This window comes from Cydia fagiglandana, chromosome 5 (genome assembly GCF_963556715.1).
Source record: "Cydia fagiglandana chromosome 5, ilCydFagi1.1, whole genome shotgun sequence".
NCBI lineage: Eukaryota > Metazoa > Arthropoda > Insecta > Lepidoptera > Tortricidae > Cydia > Cydia fagiglandana.
In genome coordinates this window covers 5090456-5113941 of record NC_085936.1, presented here as the reverse complement: position 1 = coordinate 5113941, position 23486 = coordinate 5090456, and the positions used below count along the sequence as shown (strand labels likewise).

The window sequence follows — 23486 nt, the reverse complement described above, 5'->3', positions numbered from 1 at the left end:
CCTTTCTAATACATGGCACTATCCCTTACGGCTATTTAGGGTTGTCAAAATTCAAGTGATTATCTTATCTGTGGTCGTGCACAAAGAGAATAAAATCACTACGTTTAAAGCCTCGATTTTCGCAGACAGCGAAATCGACTCCACACTCGCGTTCGCGGCTTCGCCCGCGATTCACGCGCATAGTCTGGAGGGGGCTTTAGTCGTGCACGCCAAAGGAAGTCAAGTGGTGCCAACCCTAATAATTTCTTGGAGCAATGCTGAGCCGAGTTTGGCCGATCTCAGGAGTTTCGCACCCCTGATCATACAGAGGGAATACCGCGAACTGAAGGCGCGCATGTCAGGTCATGGCGGTCAAAGTGTAAAAGGTGTAGGTACGGGTTTTATAAATAAAAAACGTTTATTAAAAAAACAGCCCACATTGTGGCACAGTTTGATTTATTCCTTTCTCACAAATGTCGCACAACTGGATAACTTAACATTCCTAGCAGCGACGGCCCGGTCACAAAACACGAACATCGAGATTGAACGGGTTAACAATTTATTCATAGTGAGAACGGATTTGTGCACAAAAAAGTGAATCAAATAACATCACTAAGGAATGGTTGTCAAATGTACGTAGTCTGTTTTCACATTATGCTCCGTGTTTTAGTGTTCCGTACAAAACATTGTTCACGGAACACTTATTATGTAGGTGTTCAGTATGTACAAAGTATTCATCTATCAAAGACGTCACAAAATCGTAGCTACAAAGAACAAAACGAACGAAATACAAAAAAAGAGTGCTCTATTGTCTTGTAGGATATGATAGGTCATTAGTTTCTTAGAGAAAACACCTAGATGAACAATAATTACGATAACAATTTCATACACACATTTATAATTTCATTAACATCAATCTGTGGAGGGGTTTACGATGATAGTCTCAATTTGAGAAATCTAAGTTTGAATGAAGTCTGTAGAGTCCTTAGAGGGTAATGCGATAGCTGTTGATTTCAAATAGATTTCTTCAAGGGAATTAGACGGTTGCTAGGCAACGGTTTCGACTTCCATAGGTTCCTCGGCGGTCTTCTTTTTCTTCTTCTTGTTGGCTTTCGCAGAGGAGTTGAGGAGGGACTGTTGACAAAAAAAGTTTGAGACATCAAGAGGTAATTGAATTTTATAATTTACAACTTTATGATAGACCTATAAGGGTGGTATTCCACCTGTCAATTTTTTTTGTCCAGTGTATATTTCGTCTCACATTTTGCTTAATGAAAGAGTGAGATGCAATTACATTGGACAGATGCAATACCACCTTAAGAGTAGGAATGTCGTAATGTTACGAAACAACGTGTTAATAAATAACAAATTGGCTCAAGTATTACATTATAATATACCCTGGGCTTGTACCAAACGCACAGAATTACTATGTGGTCTGGAAAGATTTCAGGGGACAGAAAACAAATCGTGTGAATAAGCGGGTTCGCACCGAACGAGCTGCTTCGCGAGGAATTAGCCGCGCGAAACAGCTTGGTCTATTTAGACGTGCCTCGGGCGAGGCACGTTTCATCTCCACAAACCGAGCTGCTAATACAGAGTGTGGCATAGGCCTAAAATATCATTATCAATATTATCATAACATATTTTTTACACGATGACTTAGCGCACAAAAATATGAGTTTCATTTGGTATTCCAAAAAATTGTTTTATCAAGTCATATATTTTTGCTAGTTTTTCAGGGCTACTAGCTATACAGTCAAGGCAGTAGTTTCGGTGAAGGAAAACATCGTGAGGAAACCTGCATACATCTGCGAAGAAATTCAAAGGTGTATGTGAAGTCCCCAATCCGCATTGGGCTGTACAGAAATCAATCTACATACAAAGCGCGCTCGAGCAACGCACACATAGACACTGCTCACGGACACGATATCTCGGACCGGTTGGCACCACTGCGAGCGCGAGTGCCATCAGCTTGAGACACGCGTCTGTGAACTTTTTTGTGCAAAAATGGAGAAACAAAAAAAAAGTTATTATAACCGTACAGTGGACGGTTGTTTAAATTCAACATTTAATGGTGAATTGTCGTCGTTTTTTAAGCTACCAGTGGCTTCAGAGAGAATGGGAGTGCGAATTTATTACATTGTACATGCGAATGCGAATTTATTACACTTTAAAATATAGAAATCGTGCATTTCGCCAATCTCGAAATCATCGCAAGATATTTTCTGTGACAAATTTATAAATTTTATAATATAATAATGACATTAAAATTAAAATACCTATATTTGAGTTATTAATGTTATTATTAATTTATATTTCCATTCTTCCTCAACAATAAATCAAACAACTAGATACGAGATACGATACGATAGATACGAGTGCCACTACCACGATAGTTTTTTGTGCATAAGCCATACCTACATACATAGTTCGCTACCCTAGAGCGACTGCCGAGCGTAGGTATGAAAAGTAAAGTACATACATGTGATTGACTTCTGTACTTATCTGTTTTGTGAGGATGGGGACTATAGCCCAAGCCCTCTCGCGCTCGAGAGGAGGCCTGTGCCCAGCAGTGGGACGTATATAGGCTGAGATGATGATGATGATGACCTATACAGTCAGCAGCAGAAGTTGCTAATAGTAGAAGAGCCGGCCGCAAATTTTCTAACCGACTTGATACCACGATGAAATGCACAATGGTTTCCCATAAAAGTGATGCTAAGTCCGAATTCGATAGTCTGCCACGGCGGAACTTGCCGAAAGTACGAAAAAGAAGGCCACTTCCGGTGCGAAAAAAGGGGGCTGATTTAACCCATCTGATACCGAAATAATAGTTATGGCAGCAGTTAGAAATTTACATGTAGACACATAAAAGCGAAGTCTGCCAGTATTTTTTTTGCCGGAAGTGCTTGGCAGACGCTCTCAAAGGTGGCCAGCGGGACCCCTAATTTAACCCATCTGATACCACCATGAAACCAATTCCAGTCGGTAGGTATGAACCCTCATGTCAGGAATATATAAGTCTGCCAAGGCTTTTCCTGCCGAAACACCTTGGCAGACGAGATTATGTAAGCAAGGTCGGCATCGGTTACCCTACACTAACCCATCTGATACCACCATGAAACCAATTCCAGTCGGTAGGTACGAACCCCCATTTTAGGAATATATAAGTCTGCCAAGGTTTTTCCTGCCGAAACACCTTGGCAGACGAGATTATAAACAAGATGACCATCGGTTACCGTACACTAACCCATCTGATACCGCCATGAAACCAATTCCAGTTGGTAGGTATGAACCCTCATTTCAGGAATATATAAGTCTGCCAAGGCTTTTCCTGCCGTAACACCATGGCAGACGAGATTATGTAAGCAAGGTCGGCATCGGTTACCCTACACTAACCCATCTGATACCACCATGAAACCAATTCCAGTTGGTAGGTATGAACCCCCATTTTAGAAATATATAAGTTTGCCAAGGTTTTTCCTGCCGAAACACCTTGGCAGACGAGATTATAAGCAAGATGACCATCGGTTACCGTACAGTAACCCATCTGATACCACCATGAAACCAATTCTAGTCGGTAGGTATGAACCCTCATTTCAGGAATTTATAAGTCTGCCAAGGCCTTTCCTGCCGAAACACCTTGACAGACGAGATTATGTAAGCAGCATCCACATACGAGGGATCCGTATTTTGGGATTATACAGATTACGGACATTATTAATAGCTGTAGGCTTATTTATTACTTTATGCTTATACATATTTGTATATTATTATGTTATTAATAAAATATATTTATAATTTATTAAACCTAAACTTAATACATTGGGAATTTACCTGCTTAATAATTTGGGAATTTTTTTTAATTACCTGCGTACGGCAGTAGTAGGGATAAGTGGGTCAGTTCTGGCTCACTGAGCCAGGCCAACAGTCCCTCCCCCTTTTTTCCCTTGTTGAGGCCCTGCAACCTTGCCTTGAACCCAAACTAATGTCATTGTAGCTCGAATCTAACCTAATTTATTTTTATTGCTTTTAGAATATTTCAATTATCTACTTTTGCAAAGTTAAATGTTGAAATCTCTATTTCGAAAAATGGAATTTTAATGTGACTTTAACACGTTCACTGCGTTACGGGGGCTTTAAGCCCCGTACGATGTCATCATTCAGTGCGAAGTTAAATTTATTTTAGAAGTTAAAGGGGGAGGGGAGGGTGCACACATTTTACCACTTTGGAAGTGTCTCTCGCGCAAACTATTCAGTTTAGAAATAAATGATATTAGAAACCTCAATATCATAAGCGATAAGACCGCCTGTTGTTACCTCTATTGTCTTTTTAGGGTTCCGTACCCAAAGGGTAAAACGGGACCCTATTACTAAGACTTCGCTGTCCGTCCGTCCGTCCGTCCGTCTGTCATCAGGCTGTATCTCACGAACCGAGATAGCTAGAGAGTTGAAATTTTCACAGATGATGTATTTCTGTTGCCGCTATAACAACAAATAGTAAAAACAGAATAAAATAAAGATTTAAATGGGGCTCCCATACAACAAACGTGATTTTTGACCAAAGTTAAGCAACGTCGGGAGGGGTCAGTACTTGAATGGGTGACCGTTTTTTTTTTGCTTTTTTTTTGTTTTTTTTTTGCATTATGGTACGGAATCCTTCGTGCGCAAGTCCGACTCGCACTTGCCCGGTTTTTTTATGTTATTGTCCATTTATTGTAAACTAAGTGTATGTGAGGCGTGCAAAAAAAAGTATTGTATTGTATTGTATCATTTTTGAAGACCTATCCATAGATACCCCACACGTATGGGTTTAATGAAAAAGACATTTTAAGTTTCAGTTCTAAGTATGGGGGACCCCCAAAATTTATTGTTTTTTTTTCTATTTTTGTGTTGAAATCTTAATGCGGTTCACAGAATACATCTACTTACCAAGTTTCAACAGTTCTTATAGTTTCGGAAAAAAGTGGCTGTGACATACGGACGGACAGACAGACAGACATGACAAATCTATAAGGGTTCCGTTTTTTGCCATTTGGCTACGGAACCCTAAAAAGGAGGTATTAATTCGGTTTTTTAATGTTTGATATCTCCGTCATTTTGGGATCGATTTTGAAAATTATTTTTTTAGTTGAGTTGTAACTTGTAAGTATATACATACAGATTGGTTCCGTCTTTGTCAAAACCCAGTTCTGATGGTGAGATTTATGAGGAATCGAGGGCACTCTTCAAATCTTGTAAGGGTGGTTCACGTTTGTATGGGAAAAATTCAAACTCTAGCTAGAAGAAGCGGCACCCCCTCATTTTGTTACACTTATTATGTTGACAAAATACGCCAAGCATCTTGCAATCTTAACTACAAGGGGGTGCTCAAACACATTGAAATTTTTCAAATTGTATGAAATCAAAAAAATAAATAAGTTACTATTTTTTTTATTTTTATGTAAGTAGTAGTTTTCACATTATTTGAAAGTGTGATTTAAAAGATATTATTTTGTAAGAAAATGTTTTTCTACTTCAAAACTCTCTTCAAAACTCACTATACATCACATGTGCAAATAGTGTGAAACCAGATATTTTAAATAAAATTCTGAATCATAATTACTCTTTTTGTTGGGTTTCAAACAACATACAAAATTTCAACGTGGTTAAGCACCACCTTGTATAGTAGTGTTGAGTCGCTCACTCGCGAGGCACCTCATTTGTACCACTCAACTCAAAAATGTCTTACTTCACTCCTCTATTCATTTTACTCATTTACTCGCGCGCATCACAAACACCTCTTGCCACACAAATCATTCACACACTTCAAATTTCAAAAAAACTCTTATCCTTTCAAATTCACTCGCGAACCTCAAAAACTCAACGCTCCTCACAACTTGCAAAAGAGTCCCTGGATGGCACGAGGCGCTAGGTGCTCGCCTGCTCGCCGACATACAAAACTCAAAATGTCTCAAATGAAGAAAAGTTGCTTCTCTGTTGCACTTGTAAATTCCTACGTAAGTGTGAAAGGGAGGCAACATGACGAACATGGATCGCGGTACGCACTCTGTATACCAGACAGGCATTTACGAAGCTTGCTTATAAACAGTAATCCTTTAGTGACTAAAATATTATTGAAATATAATACTGTAGCGTACACAATATATGATCATTTCAATAAGTTTCAAGTTTATTAAATAAAAAGTAAGTATAATTTGCATAGGTAAAATAAACATGTAGATGTAAATTATAACGATTTGAATTTGCAATACTTTTTATTAACATTATTTGTAAACGACTTCCGACTGACAAATTATGATTGTGACATATTTTTATTTATTTTGTTCGTTCGTACGTCGTTGTAGCTAATTTTAGTTCTCTAATACCTAATACCTAGTGATAATTCTTATAATTATACCAAAATAACAAAATATGGACATCGTTTTCGCCATTAAATTTACCCGCGGATCTTCCTTGGTGCCTTTTGCATGAAAAAATGAAATGTAAATGTAGCCGGCGGCGTCCGGAGCGAATGGTGCTTTGTTTAATATCATATTGATGATATTACTGTTAAATTATCTGAAGTGGTAAGTTAGTCATTTCTATATAATAATGACTTGTGAAAATATTGAATTTGTTCTCCTTAGTTTGTTAAAAATGTGGTAGTTTTATGGTTATGAAATACAGTGAAACCTGGTTAATTGGCACCTGCATAAATGGAAAACCTCAATAATTGCAACCAAAAGTCCGGTCCCGGTCCCTTGAGACCAAAAGGCCTCTATAATTGAAATTTTGGAACCTCTATAATTGCAATTTAGATTTTAGTGTTTTTCATAATTTTGCCTCTGTAATTGACCACATCGCAACTAAGACCTCTATAATTGACACTGTGTTAAAAAATCCGTAATAATTGCTCTTTTTTTTACCTCCATTATTGAAACGAGTGTTACTTATTACCTCTGTAATTACAATAATGTAGTTGTAGACAGCAGAAACAATATTTTAATAGCAACGATCATTTTATTTATATCTTCATCCAGAATTCAATTTATTTATTGGGTATCTATCACAAGCCTATAGTAGGTGAAATAGTTTTGTTAAAATCAAAAACAAAGTATGCTTTTTACATTCTAATAAAACTTTCTTCTACAATTCAATGGAATTTTTAAACCCAAATGAAAATAAAAAATAAAGTAGTAATTAATGTAGTGTAAAAGTGCAAGTATTGACAGAAGCTATATATAGCTTTTTTATAGACTAAAAACCCAGAACGTAAGCGTGTAAATCTACTTTTAATGGTTATTTGCATCTCTATAAAAGAAATTTGTCAGAACGCAACCTCTATTAATGAAAACCTCTATAATTGACACAACGATTTTTTTGAACCTCGTTAATTGACACGACCTGCTTAAATGAAAAACCTGGTTAATTGACAAAAAATGGCCGGTCCCTTGAGATTGCAATTATCCAGGTTCCACTGTATATCACTACATATTATGAAACAAAGTCCCCCGCCGCGTCTGTCCGTATGTGTGTTTGTTTGTATGTTCGCGATAAACTCAAAAACTACTGGACGGATTTTCATGCGGTTTTCACCTATCAATAGAGTGATTCTTCAGGAAGGTTTAGGTGTATGTATAATTTGTTAACCCGTGCGAAGCCGGAGCGGGTAGCTCTCGCTAGTGATTATTATACTTAAAACTATATCAAGTAGCAAGGAGGAGGACAAAACAATCTAACAATAAAAAAGAGCTAAATTAGAACAAGTTTCATAAAAGCAGCAAATTAAGTTACTATGTGGGATCTTTCTCCTATAAGTTCTATTCTTACCTTCTACCTCCAGAATTGCACTCCTTAATTATTATTATTTATTAATTTACAAAGGAAGTGATGAATACATAAATATGTATATTTATTAAATATTTTTGCACCGTTGGCCCGTTGGATTAATAGAATAGTCGACGCTAAAAATATGCTAGTACCTCACCTCATTTGAAGTAAGACATTGTAACACCTCATTTTAGAAAATGAGGTACTCATACAAACTCATTTAAAATTGATGTCCTACCCATCACTATTGTATAGTTCGTTTTTTTAGCATTAGAAAGAACTTGCAAGAAGGTAAGCGATCTTAGCATGTCTTTTAATTGAAAAACGCTTTTCAAAATTCAAAAACTATTACTTATGAAAGCAGACGAATATAAATGATCGTACTAGATTAATAATTGTTACATATTTGCCGTAACTTATTTTTAAAATGTGTTTTTCAATTAAAAGACACATCAAGATTGTTTACCTAATTTCTAATGCTAAAAAAAAACGAAGTATAGTTGAGATAAATTAAGAAACTTATACACCAAGTTTCTTAATTTATCTCAACTATAATCTCAATTTATCAACATAATAAGTGTAACAAAATAAGGGGGTGCCCCTTAGGAAAAAAAATGTTTTTTGAACCACCCTAACATATAGTGATACTGGTGGATTTTAAACAAACCAAGCATTTACATTCAGAATTGTGACATTTGATGAAGTGAAACTGCTGATGATGATCAGAATGGAACTCTTCAACGACGCATAGCTCATGTTTGGGGATTTGTCCTCTTCGTTATGTTTGTTAAGCACGTTAGATTTTTAAGTCATATTTTCGTGAAGCTCAAGTTCTGATGATGGGATCCATAAGGAATCGAGGGAACTCTACAAATCTTAATGGCATTGTATAGTGACTCTTGTATTTTCATCAGGCAAACAAGGATTTACATTAAGAACAGTGGCATTTGATGAAGTGGTTCTGCTGATGTGTGGTGGTCAGAACGGAACTCCTCGACGACTTGTCTTTTTCTAATTGATTGTTAAGCAAGTTACCCCACTGGCAAAACAAGCAAGATTTTGAATTCGACTTCTACCTGAACCTGGACCCGGACGCGGACCCGGACTCGAGATCGCGAATTCGGACACGGACCCGTTTTCTATTTGGTTGGTGTAAATGGAGTTGGTGAATTTTTTGATTAATTCGGGCGAAAACTGGAAGGTTAGGTATCATAAAATGTTCATGAAGAGAAATTGTAAGAGATGGTATCATTACCAATAACTGTGGAAAATACTGTTTAGTTACTCTTTATTTAAAAATAGCAAAATCAAATTGCATGATTTCATTCGTTTTCTCCACTGTACACAGAATAAGTAATGATATTTATACTAGACAAAAAAATTCAAAATCGCTCTCCTTCTTGATGCGACTGGCAAATCATATTACTTTTTGGAAACCGGGTTTTTTTAACCTAATTAGACCCCCGCTGAATCCGATCCGGTTGCTCGATCGAAATCTTGACCGGAAGTGAGATATTTGACATTAAAGGTCCGTTTTTTTTCGTTTTTCGTAAATAACTCTTAAACGGTGGTGTATAGCAAAAAATGTTCTATTACATAAGTAATATGCATAAAATTGCCTACAAGAAAGATTCAGTACAATTTTTCGCTAGGATCAATATTAAAAGAGATTTTAACGCGGGAAATTTAATTATAATCACTTCTGTCCCGTTTTTTAGGTTTTCGTAAATAACTCATAAACGGTGGCCAATATCAAAAAATGTTGTTACACGTTAATAATCTACACAAAATTTTGAACAAAAAAGATTTAGTATACTTTTTGCAGGGATCAATATTTAAAAAGATAATAAAGAGGGAACATTAATTATACTAAATTCTAAGGTTCCTTGTTTTTATTTTTTCGTTAATAATTTGAAAAGTAAAAAATCTTATACATAAATAATAAACGTAAAATTTCCTACAAGAAACATGCAGTACACTTTTCGCTAGGATCAATATTTAAAAAGACAAAGCAGCGGGTAAGTTAATTATACTCAATTTTAAAGTCCCTTTTTAGTTTTTTGTAAATAACTCGTAAACGGTGTCCCATAGCGAAATAGGTTTTGAAGAATAAATTATCTACATAAAATTTCCTCCAAAAAACATCTAGAACACTTTTCTCTAGGATCAATATTTCAAGCGATATTAAAGGAAGAAAGTTAATTACAATCAGTTCACAGGTCACTTTTTTTTAGTTTTTCGTAAATAACTCGTAAACGGTGGCCCGTTGCAAAACAATATTCTACATAAATATTAAACATAAAATTGTCCACAAAAAAGGTTCTGTACACTTTTTCGCTACGATCAATATTTAAAGAGGTATTAAAGGGGGTAAGTTAATTATAATCAATTTCCAGGTTCCTATTTTTAGGTTTACGTCTATATAGGTAAAGAACTATTTTATTTTAATTTTATTTTCAAAATTTAGACCCAGTAGTTTCGGAGATAAAGGGGGGGGGGTGGTATTTTTTTGTATTTTAATGTTTTATTTTGGGGAAGGGGGCTTTATCTCCGATACTACTGGGTCTAAAATTTTGAAAAGATATACAGAATAGAATCTATAGATGACAGGAAAACCTATTTGAATTATGCAGTCAAGCGCGAGTCGGACATTACTTAGTTTTTGAACCGATCTCTACAGGTTTTTTAAAGGCAATTCACTCGCGTTTAACATATATAAAATACACTGTTAAAAATTGGGTAATGTACGGAACCCTTGCAACGCGAGTCCGACTGGCGCTTGGCCGGTTTTTATTCATTTTGAGGTACGGAACCCTAAAAAGAGAAAAGTGTTCCATACGTCTTTCGTAGAAAATTTTATATCGATTATTTATTTACAAGAACATTAAGAACTTATTTTGCTATGAGCCTTATTTTACGAGTCATTTGCGAAATCCTAAAAATAGGGACCTGGAAATTGATTATAATTAACTTACCCCCTTTAATACCTCTTTAAATATTGATCGTAGCGAAAAAGTGTACAGAACCTTTTTTGTGGACACTTTTATGTTTAATATTTATGTAGAATATTGTTTTGCAACGGGCCACCGTTTACGAGTTATTTACGAAAAACTAAAAAATTGTGACCTGTGAACTGATTGTAATTAACTTTCTTCCTTTAATATCGCTTGAAATATTGATCCTAGAGAAAAGTGTTCTAGATGTTTTTTGGAGGAAATTTTATGTAGATAATTTACTCTTAAAAACCTATTTCGCTATGGGACACCGTTTACGAGTTATTTACAAAAAACTAAAAAGGGACTTTAAAATTGATTATAATTAACTTACCCGCTGCTTTGTCTTTTTAAATATTGATCCTAGCGAAAAGTGTTCTGCATGTTTCTTGTAGGAAATTTTACGTTTATTATTTATGTATAAGATTTTTGTTTTGCTATGAGTCATACTTTTCAAATTATTAACGAAAAAATAAAAACAAGGAACCTTAGAATTTATTATAATTAATTTTCCCTCTTTATTATCTTTTTAAATATTGATCCCTGCGAAAAGTATACTGAATCTTTTTTGTTAAAAATTTTGTGTAGATTATTAACGTCTAACAATATTTTTTGATATTGGACACCGTTTATGAGTTATTTACGAAAACCTAAAAAACGGGACCTTAGAAGTGATTATAATTAAATTTCCCGCGTTAAAATCTCTTTGAATATAGATCCTAGCGAAAAATTGTACTGAATCTTTCTTGTAGGCAATTTTATGCAGAATACTTATGTAATAGAACATTTTTTGCTATGTGCCACCGTTTAAGAGTTATTTACGAAAAACGAAAAAAAGGGACCTTTAATGTCAAATATCTCACTTCCGGTCAAGATTTCGATCGAGCAACCGGCAAATTCGGATTCAGCGGGGTCTAATTAGGTTAAAAAATCCGGTTGCCAAAAAGTTATATGCTTTGCCAGTCGAAATCGATTTTATGAAAAATATGACCAGTCTAATTACTATATATGTTCAGAATATTATTTGAATAAACTTAGGATAGGATACTTAGGATAGGAAATAAAATGTGTGTTTTTATATCTTTAAACCCAATTACTAAGTAGACTGCACATACATTAAAGTCACATTAAAATTCCATTTTGCGAAATAGAGATTTCAACCTTTAACTTTGCAAAAGTAGATAATTGAAATATTCTAAAAGCAATAAAAATAGTTTAGGTTAGATTCGAGCTACAATGACATTAGTTTGGGTTCAAGGCAAGGTTGCAGGGCCTCAACAAGGGAAAAAAGGGGGAGGGACTGTTGGCCTGGCTCAGTGAGCCAGAACTGACCCACTTATCCCTACTACTGCCGTAAGCAGGTAATGAATTCCCAATGTATTAAGTTTAGGTTTAATAAATTATAAATATATTTTATTAATAACATAATAATATACAAATATGTATAAGCATAAAGTAATAAATAAGCCTACAGCTATTAATAATGTCCGTAATCTGTATAATCCCAAAATACGGATCCCTCGTATGTGGATACTGCTTACATAATCTCGTCTGTCAAGGTGTTTCGGCAGGAAAGGCCTTGGCAGACTTATAAATTCCTGAAATGAGGGTTCATACCTACCGACTAGAATTGGTTTCATGGTGGTATCAGATGGGTTACTGTACGGTAACCGATGGTCATCTTGCTTATAATCTCGTCTGCCAAGGTGTTTCGGCAGGAAAAACCTTGGCAGACTTATATATTTCTAAAATGGGGGTTCATACCTACCAACTGGAATTGGTTTCATGGTGGTATCAGATGGGTTAGTGTAGGGTAACCGATGCCGACCTTGCTTACATAATCTCGTCTGCCATGGTGTTACGGCAGGAAAAGCCTTGGCAGACTTATATATTCCTGAAATGAGGGTTCATACCTACCGACTGGAATTGGTTTCATGGCGGTATCAGATGGGTTAGTGTACGGTAACCGATGGTCATCTTGTTTATAATCTCGTCTGCCAAGGTGTTTCGGCAGGAAAAACCTTGGCAGACTTATATATTCCTAAAATGGGGGTTCGTACCTACCGACTGGAATTGGTTTCATGGTGGTATCAGATGGGTTAGTGTAGGGTAACCGATGCCGACCTTGCTTACATAATCTCGTCTGCCAAGGTGTTTCGGCAGGAAAAGCCTTGGCAGACTTATATATTCCTGACATGAGGGTTCATACCTACCGACTGGAATTGGTTTCATGGTGGTATCAGATGGGTTAAATTAGGGGTCCCGCTGGCCACCTTTGAGAGCGTCTGCCAAGCACTTCCGGCAAAAAAAATACTGGCAGACTTCGCTTTTATGTGTCTACATGTAAATTTCTAACTGCTGCCATAACTATTATTTCGGTATCAGATGGGTTAAATCAGCCCCCTTTTTTCGCACCGGAAGTGGCCTTCTTTTTCGTACTTTCGGCAAGTTCCGCCGTGGCAGACTATCGAATTCGGACTTAGCATCACTTTTATGGGAAACCATTGTGCATTTCATCGTGGTATCAAGTCGGTTAGAAAATTTGCGGCCGGCTCTTCTACTATAAGCGGATCAGGTGTTTGCTAAGGTGTTCATCATCATTGTTAAGATTATAACAGCGTGTCAAGGTCATTTTGAACACCTAACCCGCTTAGCAGCTTCTGCTGCTGACTGTAGAAAGTTTGGGGCTTCTAAAAGATCTCCAAAAATCATTTAATCAATCAGTCGACAAGGTTTAGCGTGTGTCTAGTAGGGCAACACTCACAGTGAGCTCTGGGTCCTTGATGGAGCGCTCGCTCTTGACGGAGGCCTTGTCGAAGGGCAGCCCGGTGATGCGGTGCGTGCCGCTCGGCAGCAGCAGCGCCGTGAACTTGAACTGCGCTACCAATTCGCCGGGCCGCTCGTACAGGACCTAATGCATAAACAAAGATCCCTGTGTTTATCTTATACCTTTAAACGAGCAATGCTGGTTTATTTATATATATTTATATAATACACATTATGGATCTCGAAAACGGCTCTAACGATTTCGATGAAATTTGCTATACGGGGGTTTTCGGAGGCGATAAATCGATCTAGCTAGGTCTTATCTCGGGGAAAACGCGCATTTAAGAGTTTTTATATGTTTTCCGAGCAAAGCTCGGTCTCCCAGATATTTATACTAGTATGTATTATATGGACGTCAGGGTGCATTTTACAAAAGTGTAAGTTACCGTTACACAAATATAAAGCGTCAGTTTTATAACCAAAATACTCCTCGACATTCGTCAAGAGAATGTCAGACGCCATTTGACACCTGTTAACTTGTAAAACTTATGAAATGGGGTAATTAAAAGACTTCAACTTTGGTTTTCGAAAAATTAAACAAAATGAAAGTAAATAAGAAAATAATGCTCAAAACTAGTGAGTAGTGACATTGCACTTATCTTTAAGATCTATTTAAAATGTGGCTTTGTGAAGTGGCCCATCTTTATTGCACTAAACATGAATGTCGTAATGTTACGAAACAATGTGTTAATAGATAACAAACTGGCTCAAGTATTACATTATAATATACCCTGGGCTTGTACCAAACGCACATAATTACTATGTGGTCTGGAAAGATTTCAGGGAAATAGGCGGACCCATACAAACCCAGCCGCCTCGCGAGGAGATTGCCTTGCGAAGCAGTTCGGTCTGTGTAGTCTGCAATGAAAATGTAGTCGTGCTTCGGCAGTATTGCCTCGGGCGAGGCACTACGTCTCCACTGACCGAGCTGCTTCGCGCGGCGGCTCGTTGTGTAGATGGACAACATATTAAAAGGTAATCGCAAAAAAAAAATAGAACTATACTCTGTATCTTTAGGTATTTAAATAAAAGTAAACAAAATCTACCCTCACAAAACAAAATGGCTTCTTAAGCCAGTTGAGGGTAGATGAAAACATTACATGATCAAAATAATGTAGATCCAGGCGGTCTTGTATTTGGTTAGTTAACCAATAAATGTAAAAACTACCCGAAAATTTACAAATTGTTTGTTTACATTTATTTAAATAGCTAAAGATACAGAGTATAGATGAAAACTTTTGGTCTTTGAAGTCTTAATTCAAACATCAAAGTCCACAAATAGAAAAAATAGCCACAACTGTGATATTAACCTGGAAAGGCTCGATAAGTTTGTGGTTGACGCACTCGACGACGCCTAATCTCGCGCTGGTCTCCTTGTCGAAGCTCCTCAGGTTGAACGGCATGGACCCATGCTTATTGCGTACCTACAAATATACAATACTGTTATACCTATTCTTCCTTATTCATTCTGATTAAGGTACTGGACGTAGTTTAAAGAAAAAGGGTCCAAACCACGCTACACCATTCAAATTTGACCCTTCTATAAAAACTAAAGGCATTTATTTCAATGAAACGCGAGAAACGCTTTTTCTACGGGCGAAACGTAATTTTGATTTTTAAAGAAGAGAAATATCGCTAATAGTATAAACACACATTTAAAATCACAAATCAAATTAAAAAACCGGGCAAGTGCGAGTCGGACTCGCGCACGAAGGGTTCCGTACCACAATGCAAAAAAAAAAAAGCAAAAAGAAAACGGTCACCCATCCAAGTACTGACCCCTCCCGACGTTGCTTAACTTTGGTCAAAAATCACGTTTGTTGTATGGGAGCCCCATTTAAATCTTTATTTTATTCTGTTTTTAGTATTTGTTGTTATAGCGGCAACAGAAATACATCATCTGTGAAAATTTCAACTGTCTAGCTATCACGGTTCGTGAGATACAGCCTGGTGACAGACGGACGGACGGACGGACGGACGGACAGCGAAGTCTTAGTAATAGGGTCCCGTTTTACCCTTTGGGTACGGAACCCTAAAAACTACAGACAAAATTAGTCACCTATAGAATTTGTTAAAAATACATCTTCCATAGTTTAATAGCGAGCTTCTTCCTATAAATAATTTCTTTCCAATGACTTTTGACCAATAGAAATTGTTATAGAACAACATCTGGGTCTACTTTTTTGTAAGAAACACAAATAAAGAGCAGTGGGCAGTGGGTGGGGAGTAGTGGGCAGGCGTTTGAGAGAGGGTGGTCATGACCCCCGCTCCGGGTCGTTCCTCATGCCATGGTTGTCCATCACGGTTCAACGAGGCAACGCGGCGAGCGTGATGGGCTCCTTTGCATCTGGAGGGACTCGGAACGAATTTTGTGAATAGTTTTATTACTTTTATTAGTTGTTAATTACAACTAATAAAACTTAAGAAATTAGTGATTTTTGGATTTGCATTGTATTGTATTGTAAAGTAAACTTTGACATCCTTTACAAATAAATTGAGATAAAAAGTGTAATTACTCATAGCAAATTAAAAATAACAGGTCACCAACCTCACTGTAGAACATTCTAGATGCCTTCAGTTTCAACTGATATATCTCATCGGTCTTCTTGTATATCGTACACCGCGTGTCCATTTCACGACCCTGTAATACAAAAAAATATATGTAAAATTCACACCATTGTCACAGAATAAGTAATAGTATTATCATACAGAACGGACACGCACCGCCCCGCCCCGACTCGGATTACCTCGCCCCGCGACTGTGTTCTGACGGACTCCTGACGTACGCTCAGTTCGGCTAGCAACGCCGCGGCGCGATGACGCAACGTTCAAAATGCCGATGTATTTTGCGATGTATGGTTGTTTTTCAAATTCACGAAATAAAGAACATTTATTTTTATTATACAGTACCGGTCAAAAGTTTAAGTTCACTCTGCGAAATAAGGTTATCATATGTAATTATGCTCAAATATAGAATATGTTTTGAATTTCAAACGTTTAATTGTTTCCACGACTACCAAATAACAATAAAAATACCTCTTGGAGGAATCGTTTTATGTTATTCGGAAAATTTGATCCATTTAATATTTTTGTTCCGTATTTCCTATGAGATTTCGTGAAGTTAGAAATCATTTAAAATGGGTCGCAAAGCCGATTTTAGTGTCGAAACTCGTGCTGTTATTGTAACTCTGTCAAATGAGGGCTACACGACGCGGAAAATCGCTGAAAAAATGAAGGTTTCTCAAACCGCTGTCGTGAGTACTTTGAAACGAAAACAAAAAACCGGTCTTAATTGCAGTCGATCTCGATCAGGTAGGCCAAAAGTCACGTCTAAAAGCGAAGACCAATTTATTTGCGTGCAGAGCAAACGCCAACGTACTCTAACTGCTCCAGAAATTTGCGAAGAACTCAACGCCACCCGAGAACAGCGAGTATCGGTTTCGACAGTGCAACGGCGTCTGCGAAACTATGGTCTAAAAGGTCGTATTGCTGCCAAAAAACCCTTGTTACGTAGTCAGAATAAAGTTAAGAGGTTGAAATGGGCCCAGAAACACAAAAACTGGACGTCTGAACAGTGGTCTAAAGTTTTATTTTCTGACGAATCGAAGTTTGAAATTTTTGGAGGGAGACGTCGTCAATATGTTCGACGACAAGTAGGCGAACGAATGATAAAGCAATGCGTGATGCCAACAGTGAAGCACGGTGGAGGATCAGTTATGGTCTGGGGATGCTTTGCGGGTGATAAAGTTGGTGATCTCGTGAGAGTCAATGGCATAATGGATAAGAAAATGTATCATAACATTTTGCAACGTCACGCTTTTCCATCTGGAAAACGGATTGTAGGCAGAGGTTTTGTTTTCCAACAAGACAACGATCCCAAGCATACGTCGAAGTTGTGCAAAAACTACATTTCATCCAAAGAGAACCAAAAAGAATTAAAATATATGGATTGGCCTCCTCAATCGCCCGACCTCAATCCGATTGAGTTGTTATGGGATGAATTGGACAGGCGTGTGAGAAAAATGCAGCCAACTAATAAAGAACAGCTTTGGGAATACCTATACATTTGTTGGAATAAAATTTCGACATCAACACTGCAAAAACTAATTACACGAATGCCGAAAGTGTGTATGGCAGCATTGAAAGCAAAAGGCGGATATTTTGAAGAGTCTAAAGTTGGCAAAAACTGATCTTTTTTATTTAATTGTGGTTTTAAATTAGAGAATTACCTTTAATTTATTATGTAATAAAAGATTATTAAATACTTTTATTAGTACATTGTGTTATAGCTTCATTTAACCGAATTTACAGAGTGAACTTAAACTTTTGACCGGTACTGTACATATATTAATAAGTAGCGTTTCGTAATTATTTATATTTAGTCCACGCTAATTGTGTATCGACATGACATTTTTGGTAATTTATTGCCGCACCATACTTTACGTAATATTTTACGGCCTTTACGGGTTACGGGTGAGTTCGCATATACGTTCAAATAATATTAGCTGTGACCTGTGAATAGAACAGTTTATTATAGCAAGGATCTAGGAGAAAATACCATCTTGTAAATTATGTTTGTTTCTTTAATTTTAGGAATAAAAATGTTTGATATTTACGTTACGAGTACAACGATAACGCTCCGTGAACTCAAAAACATGTAAATAGTAGCCCTAAGCGACTTACTCACACAATGACGCGTGTACAGACGTGCCGTTCACACATATACGCGCAAACGAGTTTTGATGTATGGCGTGTCCGCCCTGTGCCATTGTGCAATGTCGAGTAAACTGACCTATAAGGTCTACCAAGGGCCTCTTAGGGCCTAAATGACGCGTGAACTCGGATGCGATTTTACTTTGCGGAATATTGAGGTTACATCAAACTTAGCCGACTAATCAAATTTTATCTATATTATAAGATTGAATTAAGACCTATTCTTAACTACCATTGTATTGTATTTGTACGTATAAGTAAACCAAGAAACAATAGGTATCTCCCGGTAGAAATTATACAGTTATTTTGCCCTGAGAACTGCCAAGCAAATCATTGTTGAGATACTTGGAAAGAATTCAGGGACTACTTGTTTTTAGTAATAACACTAGTGACTTTACTATGTCTTGTAATTTCATCCATGCCACTATAATTTTATACCTTACTAACTAGTAACTAGTGCTTAAAGAAGTATTTAATATGATGTTTTTAATTAATCTACAGCAATACAAATTATACTCTTATTAGGCCACAGAGAATTGCCGCGCGAAACAGCCGGGTCTATGGAGACGTGCCTCGCCAGAGGCAAGGCTATTCGAAATAGATAGGTAACATGGTGAGGAGGATTGCCTTACGGCGACCCTCTTTACTGTGGGCGATGCAGTTTGGGATGGGAGCCCCAGTTCTATAGAATCAATTCTCGAAGAAATACGACAACGATTATGAACTTACAACACCCTCTCCCGTGGAAACCAGGACATCCATGGCGTACACCTCATAGGTCTCAAGTGTGCACTTCTCATGCTCCTTGCGCTGTGCCTCCGAGGGGTTCTGGATGATGCTCTTCTCTCCGTCGATGCGGAACTGTTTCAGCTGGTGCGACAGCATTCCCTCCACGGGCTTGCAGCCGAATTCTGCTGAGATCTTTTGTACAGCATCGGTTACTGCATAGTTCTGAAAAGATAGTTAATTGTGAGGTAGTCGATTGTGTTAACCTTTGGACCATCAAAGACGTCAACTGACGTGCGTGGTGCTCTATATCAACCTGCGTGCATTCCTAAAAGGTTCTTGACGACGCACCGCACACTATAGGCATGTCGTTCAAAGAATTTTAATAATGGTGTGTTTTCTATTATTAGTAACAGAAAGGCTCATCAAAAGTTCTTTGTTATTATCTTTTTTTTAATGCAGGAATCTGGACTTTATTATGGGTAAAAGAAGTATTTGCTGTTTTTGTCTGTATAGGATTTTGATCACAACATTAATCTTTTCTTTTCTGACCCCCCCCCCCCCTTTTCCTTTGAGAGTAATTAATACCATTGTATGTATAAGTAAACCAAGAAACAATAATTATTTCCCAGTAGAAATTATACAGTTACTGTCCCCTGAGAACTGCCAAGCATATCATTGTTCACATACTTGGAAAGAATTCAGGGACTATTGTTACTTTGTGACACCCATACAGTACTGTTTATTTTTGCTTCATCTGTAATTGTAATTGTAAGTTTCGTGGTATAGGCCATAGGTGTTTTTTTAGAGTAATACCAGTATGGCTTACAAAAACTATATATTTGCATAAAAGTTAGGAAAACCTAAACGAGAAATTAGGCACAACTGAATTAACAATTCAAGTAGGATGTAAAGCATAACTTATCTGCAAGTGTTGCATAAATTTAAAACATGAAAACGAATTGTACGTTAAATTACATGAAGGTATTGCGCCACCTGGACCAGAAAAGCCATTGATAGAAAGGAATGGAAGCAGCTGGGAGAGGCCTATGTGTCAGAAGACACGCTGAACACTAATCAGATCAATATGATGTGTTAGTTTTTAAGTCTCTCTTTTTTTTCTCTCTCTCTAAAGAGAGAGAGTTTTTAAGTAAATTTGTTTATATATATAATGTAATACTGTTTTAGTTTCGGCAATAAAGGCTATTATGATTATGATTGCGTAACAAATGCTTCGTAATTAATTTCTGAATAATATACATATTTAAATATGAAGTTAACAATGCGTATATTACAATTAACTAAGAATTAAAAGTATTTTTTGCTTTATTATATAAAATCCACTTGCTATGCAAATAATGCATTAGTTTAGTCAATTGGTGAAAAGCTTTCATTCTTACAAAGTTAAAATAAAAATAAACTGTGGACTGAAGACCACCAGCTGTGTACACAAAAACTCATTATTATGGACTACACACACATCTGCCAACATGGCAGTTCAATGACCTGAAACTGATTTAACAATAGGATATTGTAGTGAGACTATTCTCTGCAATTATTATAATGTAGCAATACCCACAGCTAATTAATGTGACTTTATATTACATTATCTTTGGAAAAATATGAAATAATAAAATTACAAAGCATAGTATTAAGGAATATACACTTCCATTAGAAATAAGTTATTTTAACAGAATTTTGGTAAATTGAAATTTGAAAATTGTTAAAGGTAATTTCATTTGCAATAAGTAGAGTATAAAGATTTAAAGTTAGTCATTTTTGTGCCTGATTTTTTTGGGTCTCAGATTTTAATAAAATTTACTTTACATTTCCTCAAACTTGCCTACAATGCTAAACAAATGGTAAACAAATGCTATGGGGAAAATATTACCTCATTGTCTGGCCGGAGCAATCTCAAAGCAGCTTCACTTGCGTAATGGGCAGCTAGGAGAACATCTGCAGCGCGCCCGGTCACCTCGCCGCCTCCCACGCAGATGGTGTGTGCCACTACTGCGATGAAGCCCTCTATGTGTGCACCCAAGTCTCTGTAAGTTTAATGGCAACCATGTAGACCTTTAAGGCTTTAAGAAGAAACTACCAATAAAACTAAAAAAACTAGCCTTCGACTCATGCATTCTGCCCTGTCTTACATATGGTAGTCAAACATGGTCACTCACAGGAGATATCATCAAACGAATTCAAGTATGTCAACGGTCAATAGAAAGAAGTGTCCTTAACATAAAGTTATCAAACAGAGTTAGAAACACAGAGATAAGAAGAAGAACAAGATTTATAGATGCAGCAATACATATATTGAAACAAAAATACAATTGGGCCGGGCACATAGCCAGGATGAAAAACAACAGATGGACAAAAATAGCAACAAATTGGAATCCAAAAATTGGTAAAAGAAAAAAGGGCAAACCAAAAACAAGATGGGAAAAAGACCTAATAGAAACAATAGGAAAAGACTGGAGAGAAATGGCAATAGATAGACAAGAATGGAAGAAAATGTTGGACAAATACTTAAATATATTAGAAAAAGGCGATTCGGAAGAGGCCTAGGTCAAAAAGACCTTACGAACATGCATATAGAAATATACATACATAAAATTATAATTGTTAAATGAAATGTTAACAGTTCGTATAAGGAAGGCTTTAATAATAATAATAATGTAGACCTGCTCGGGCTTAGAGGACACAGCCCTATGGGCCAAGAGACTGGATATAGCTCTTACATTTTTTATTTTTAATATTTTATCTGTCCGATCCCAAGGGCAAATATGTGGCGTAATTATAAGATGTATATGGGTTGTGGGATCAGACAGGTTAATACATTATATTCACCTTGATAAACTAGTTTTAATCATACTGTACCTACAATTACTTATTTCCACAAACTTCAACCCACAAATCCAATCATAGACAATGTAAAATTTTCACCTTTTATATATTTTGCATGTACATGCATGTTCAAAATTGTATGAGTAAGACTCATACAATTAGAAGGTAAGATAATTTTTTGCCATCTGGTCAAATTCTTAGGGTGCGGCCACACATATCGGGATTTGGCAAATATTTGTGATGGTGTCGCTCGCTTTCCAAGAGAGACGAGACATGTGTGACATGACTGCAGCGTTACATAAAGTTTGCTAGATAGAACAATTATAGACATATCATTAAAGGTGATTTGAATGCATGTGTAATTAATTCTCATATATGGTAATGATGATACCATGCAAAACTTTGATGAGTTTTAGAGATTTGCATTAAGGCTTATTTTAATTTTACTTTTTACATAGTTATTACCATTGTAATAAATTAAACCTTCCTATTCTATTAAATGAAACCAAGATATTTGTGTAGATTGCCACAACATTGTTACATTCTTTAAGTTGTTTGTTATCTGAATATTTCATAATAATCACACTAGTAATTATAATTAAGCAATATGATTAGAAATCCTTATCTAAGCTATTATTAGTATACTGTATTAGGTTATAAAAAGATGCCAAACTTACACTTTCACCAAATCACCCTGTTTCAGGATGTAGTCAGTTTCACTAGGGATGGGTGAGAAGTGACATATACAGTTGTTTACAGACACGCATGTTGGGAACGCGATGCCCTTTTTGGAGTCCTTCTCCTTCTTGAACACCTTTGAGGTCTCATCAAGGATAGTCTTGTCTCCGAACTCGCAAATCTCTCGCGCAGACGCGTCCGGCACGCATTTTGCAAGCACTTGCTCTAGAACACCTGCAAGAGACCAAATGGGCTTAGTACTAATAAGAGATTAAGTCAGGAATGTGCCAAGAACCTCAACAATCCCGACGGACTCGGCACATTGCCCGCATGGCGATGACATGACACGCGTCGGTTTCAACCACTCGAGCACCCATAGCACAATCGAGGGTTCCAGTACCATTTCACAGAAAACTTCACTGCACGATCAACTTACGGTTCACAATTTGTCCGGCAAGTTTGTACTTGGTTACAACCAAGTCCTCTGCGATCGTTTTTTCCACTTCTTTATCGTCAGCCATTTCCCAAAACTGTGGTTAGGTTTGTGGTTTGTGTGGATGTCAGTCACGTGACTCGGATATGAAATCACAATGGCGGGTAAAATCCGGAACGAAAATAACCAATTAACTGCCACATAAATCTATTTATAAGCGATTGTGAATGAATCAATATATTTTAAGTGAATTTATGTACCACGGAAGACTTGACGGAGGTTTTTTAAATTGCCAAAAGCCTATAAATTAATAATAAAGAGGTCGAATTTGATATAAAGGACAGTTCAAATACCTTGTCTTGGCGTGTTGTGTGTTGTCTCTTCAGAATGTCAATGCCTGTCTATCAATATTTTTAAAATTGTAAAGCACAATAAATACTGTCAATTGTTTAAACTATATAATGTAAACAACCACATTTTTT

The 23486-nt window shown here is 36.7% G+C and overlaps 1 protein-coding gene across 1 annotated transcript; it reads right to left on the bottom strand.

Annotated features, from left to right (window-relative positions):
- Positions 1-396: 396 nt before the first annotated feature.
- Positions 397-23259, bottom strand: LOC134664333 (proliferation-associated protein 2G4). Its single transcript, XM_063520906.1, has 8 exons — positions 23008-23259; positions 22571-22805; positions 20941-21094; positions 19053-19274; positions 16159-16251; positions 14921-15034; positions 13549-13695; positions 397-1113 (listed from the first exon to the last, which is right to left on the bottom strand). The coding sequence occupies exons 1-8, from the start codon at positions 23090-23092 to the stop codon at positions 1027-1029; spliced, it is 1137 nt and encodes a 378-aa protein (XP_063376976.1). The 5' UTR covers positions 23093-23259; the 3' UTR covers positions 397-1026.
- Positions 23260-23486: the final 227 nt, after the last annotated feature.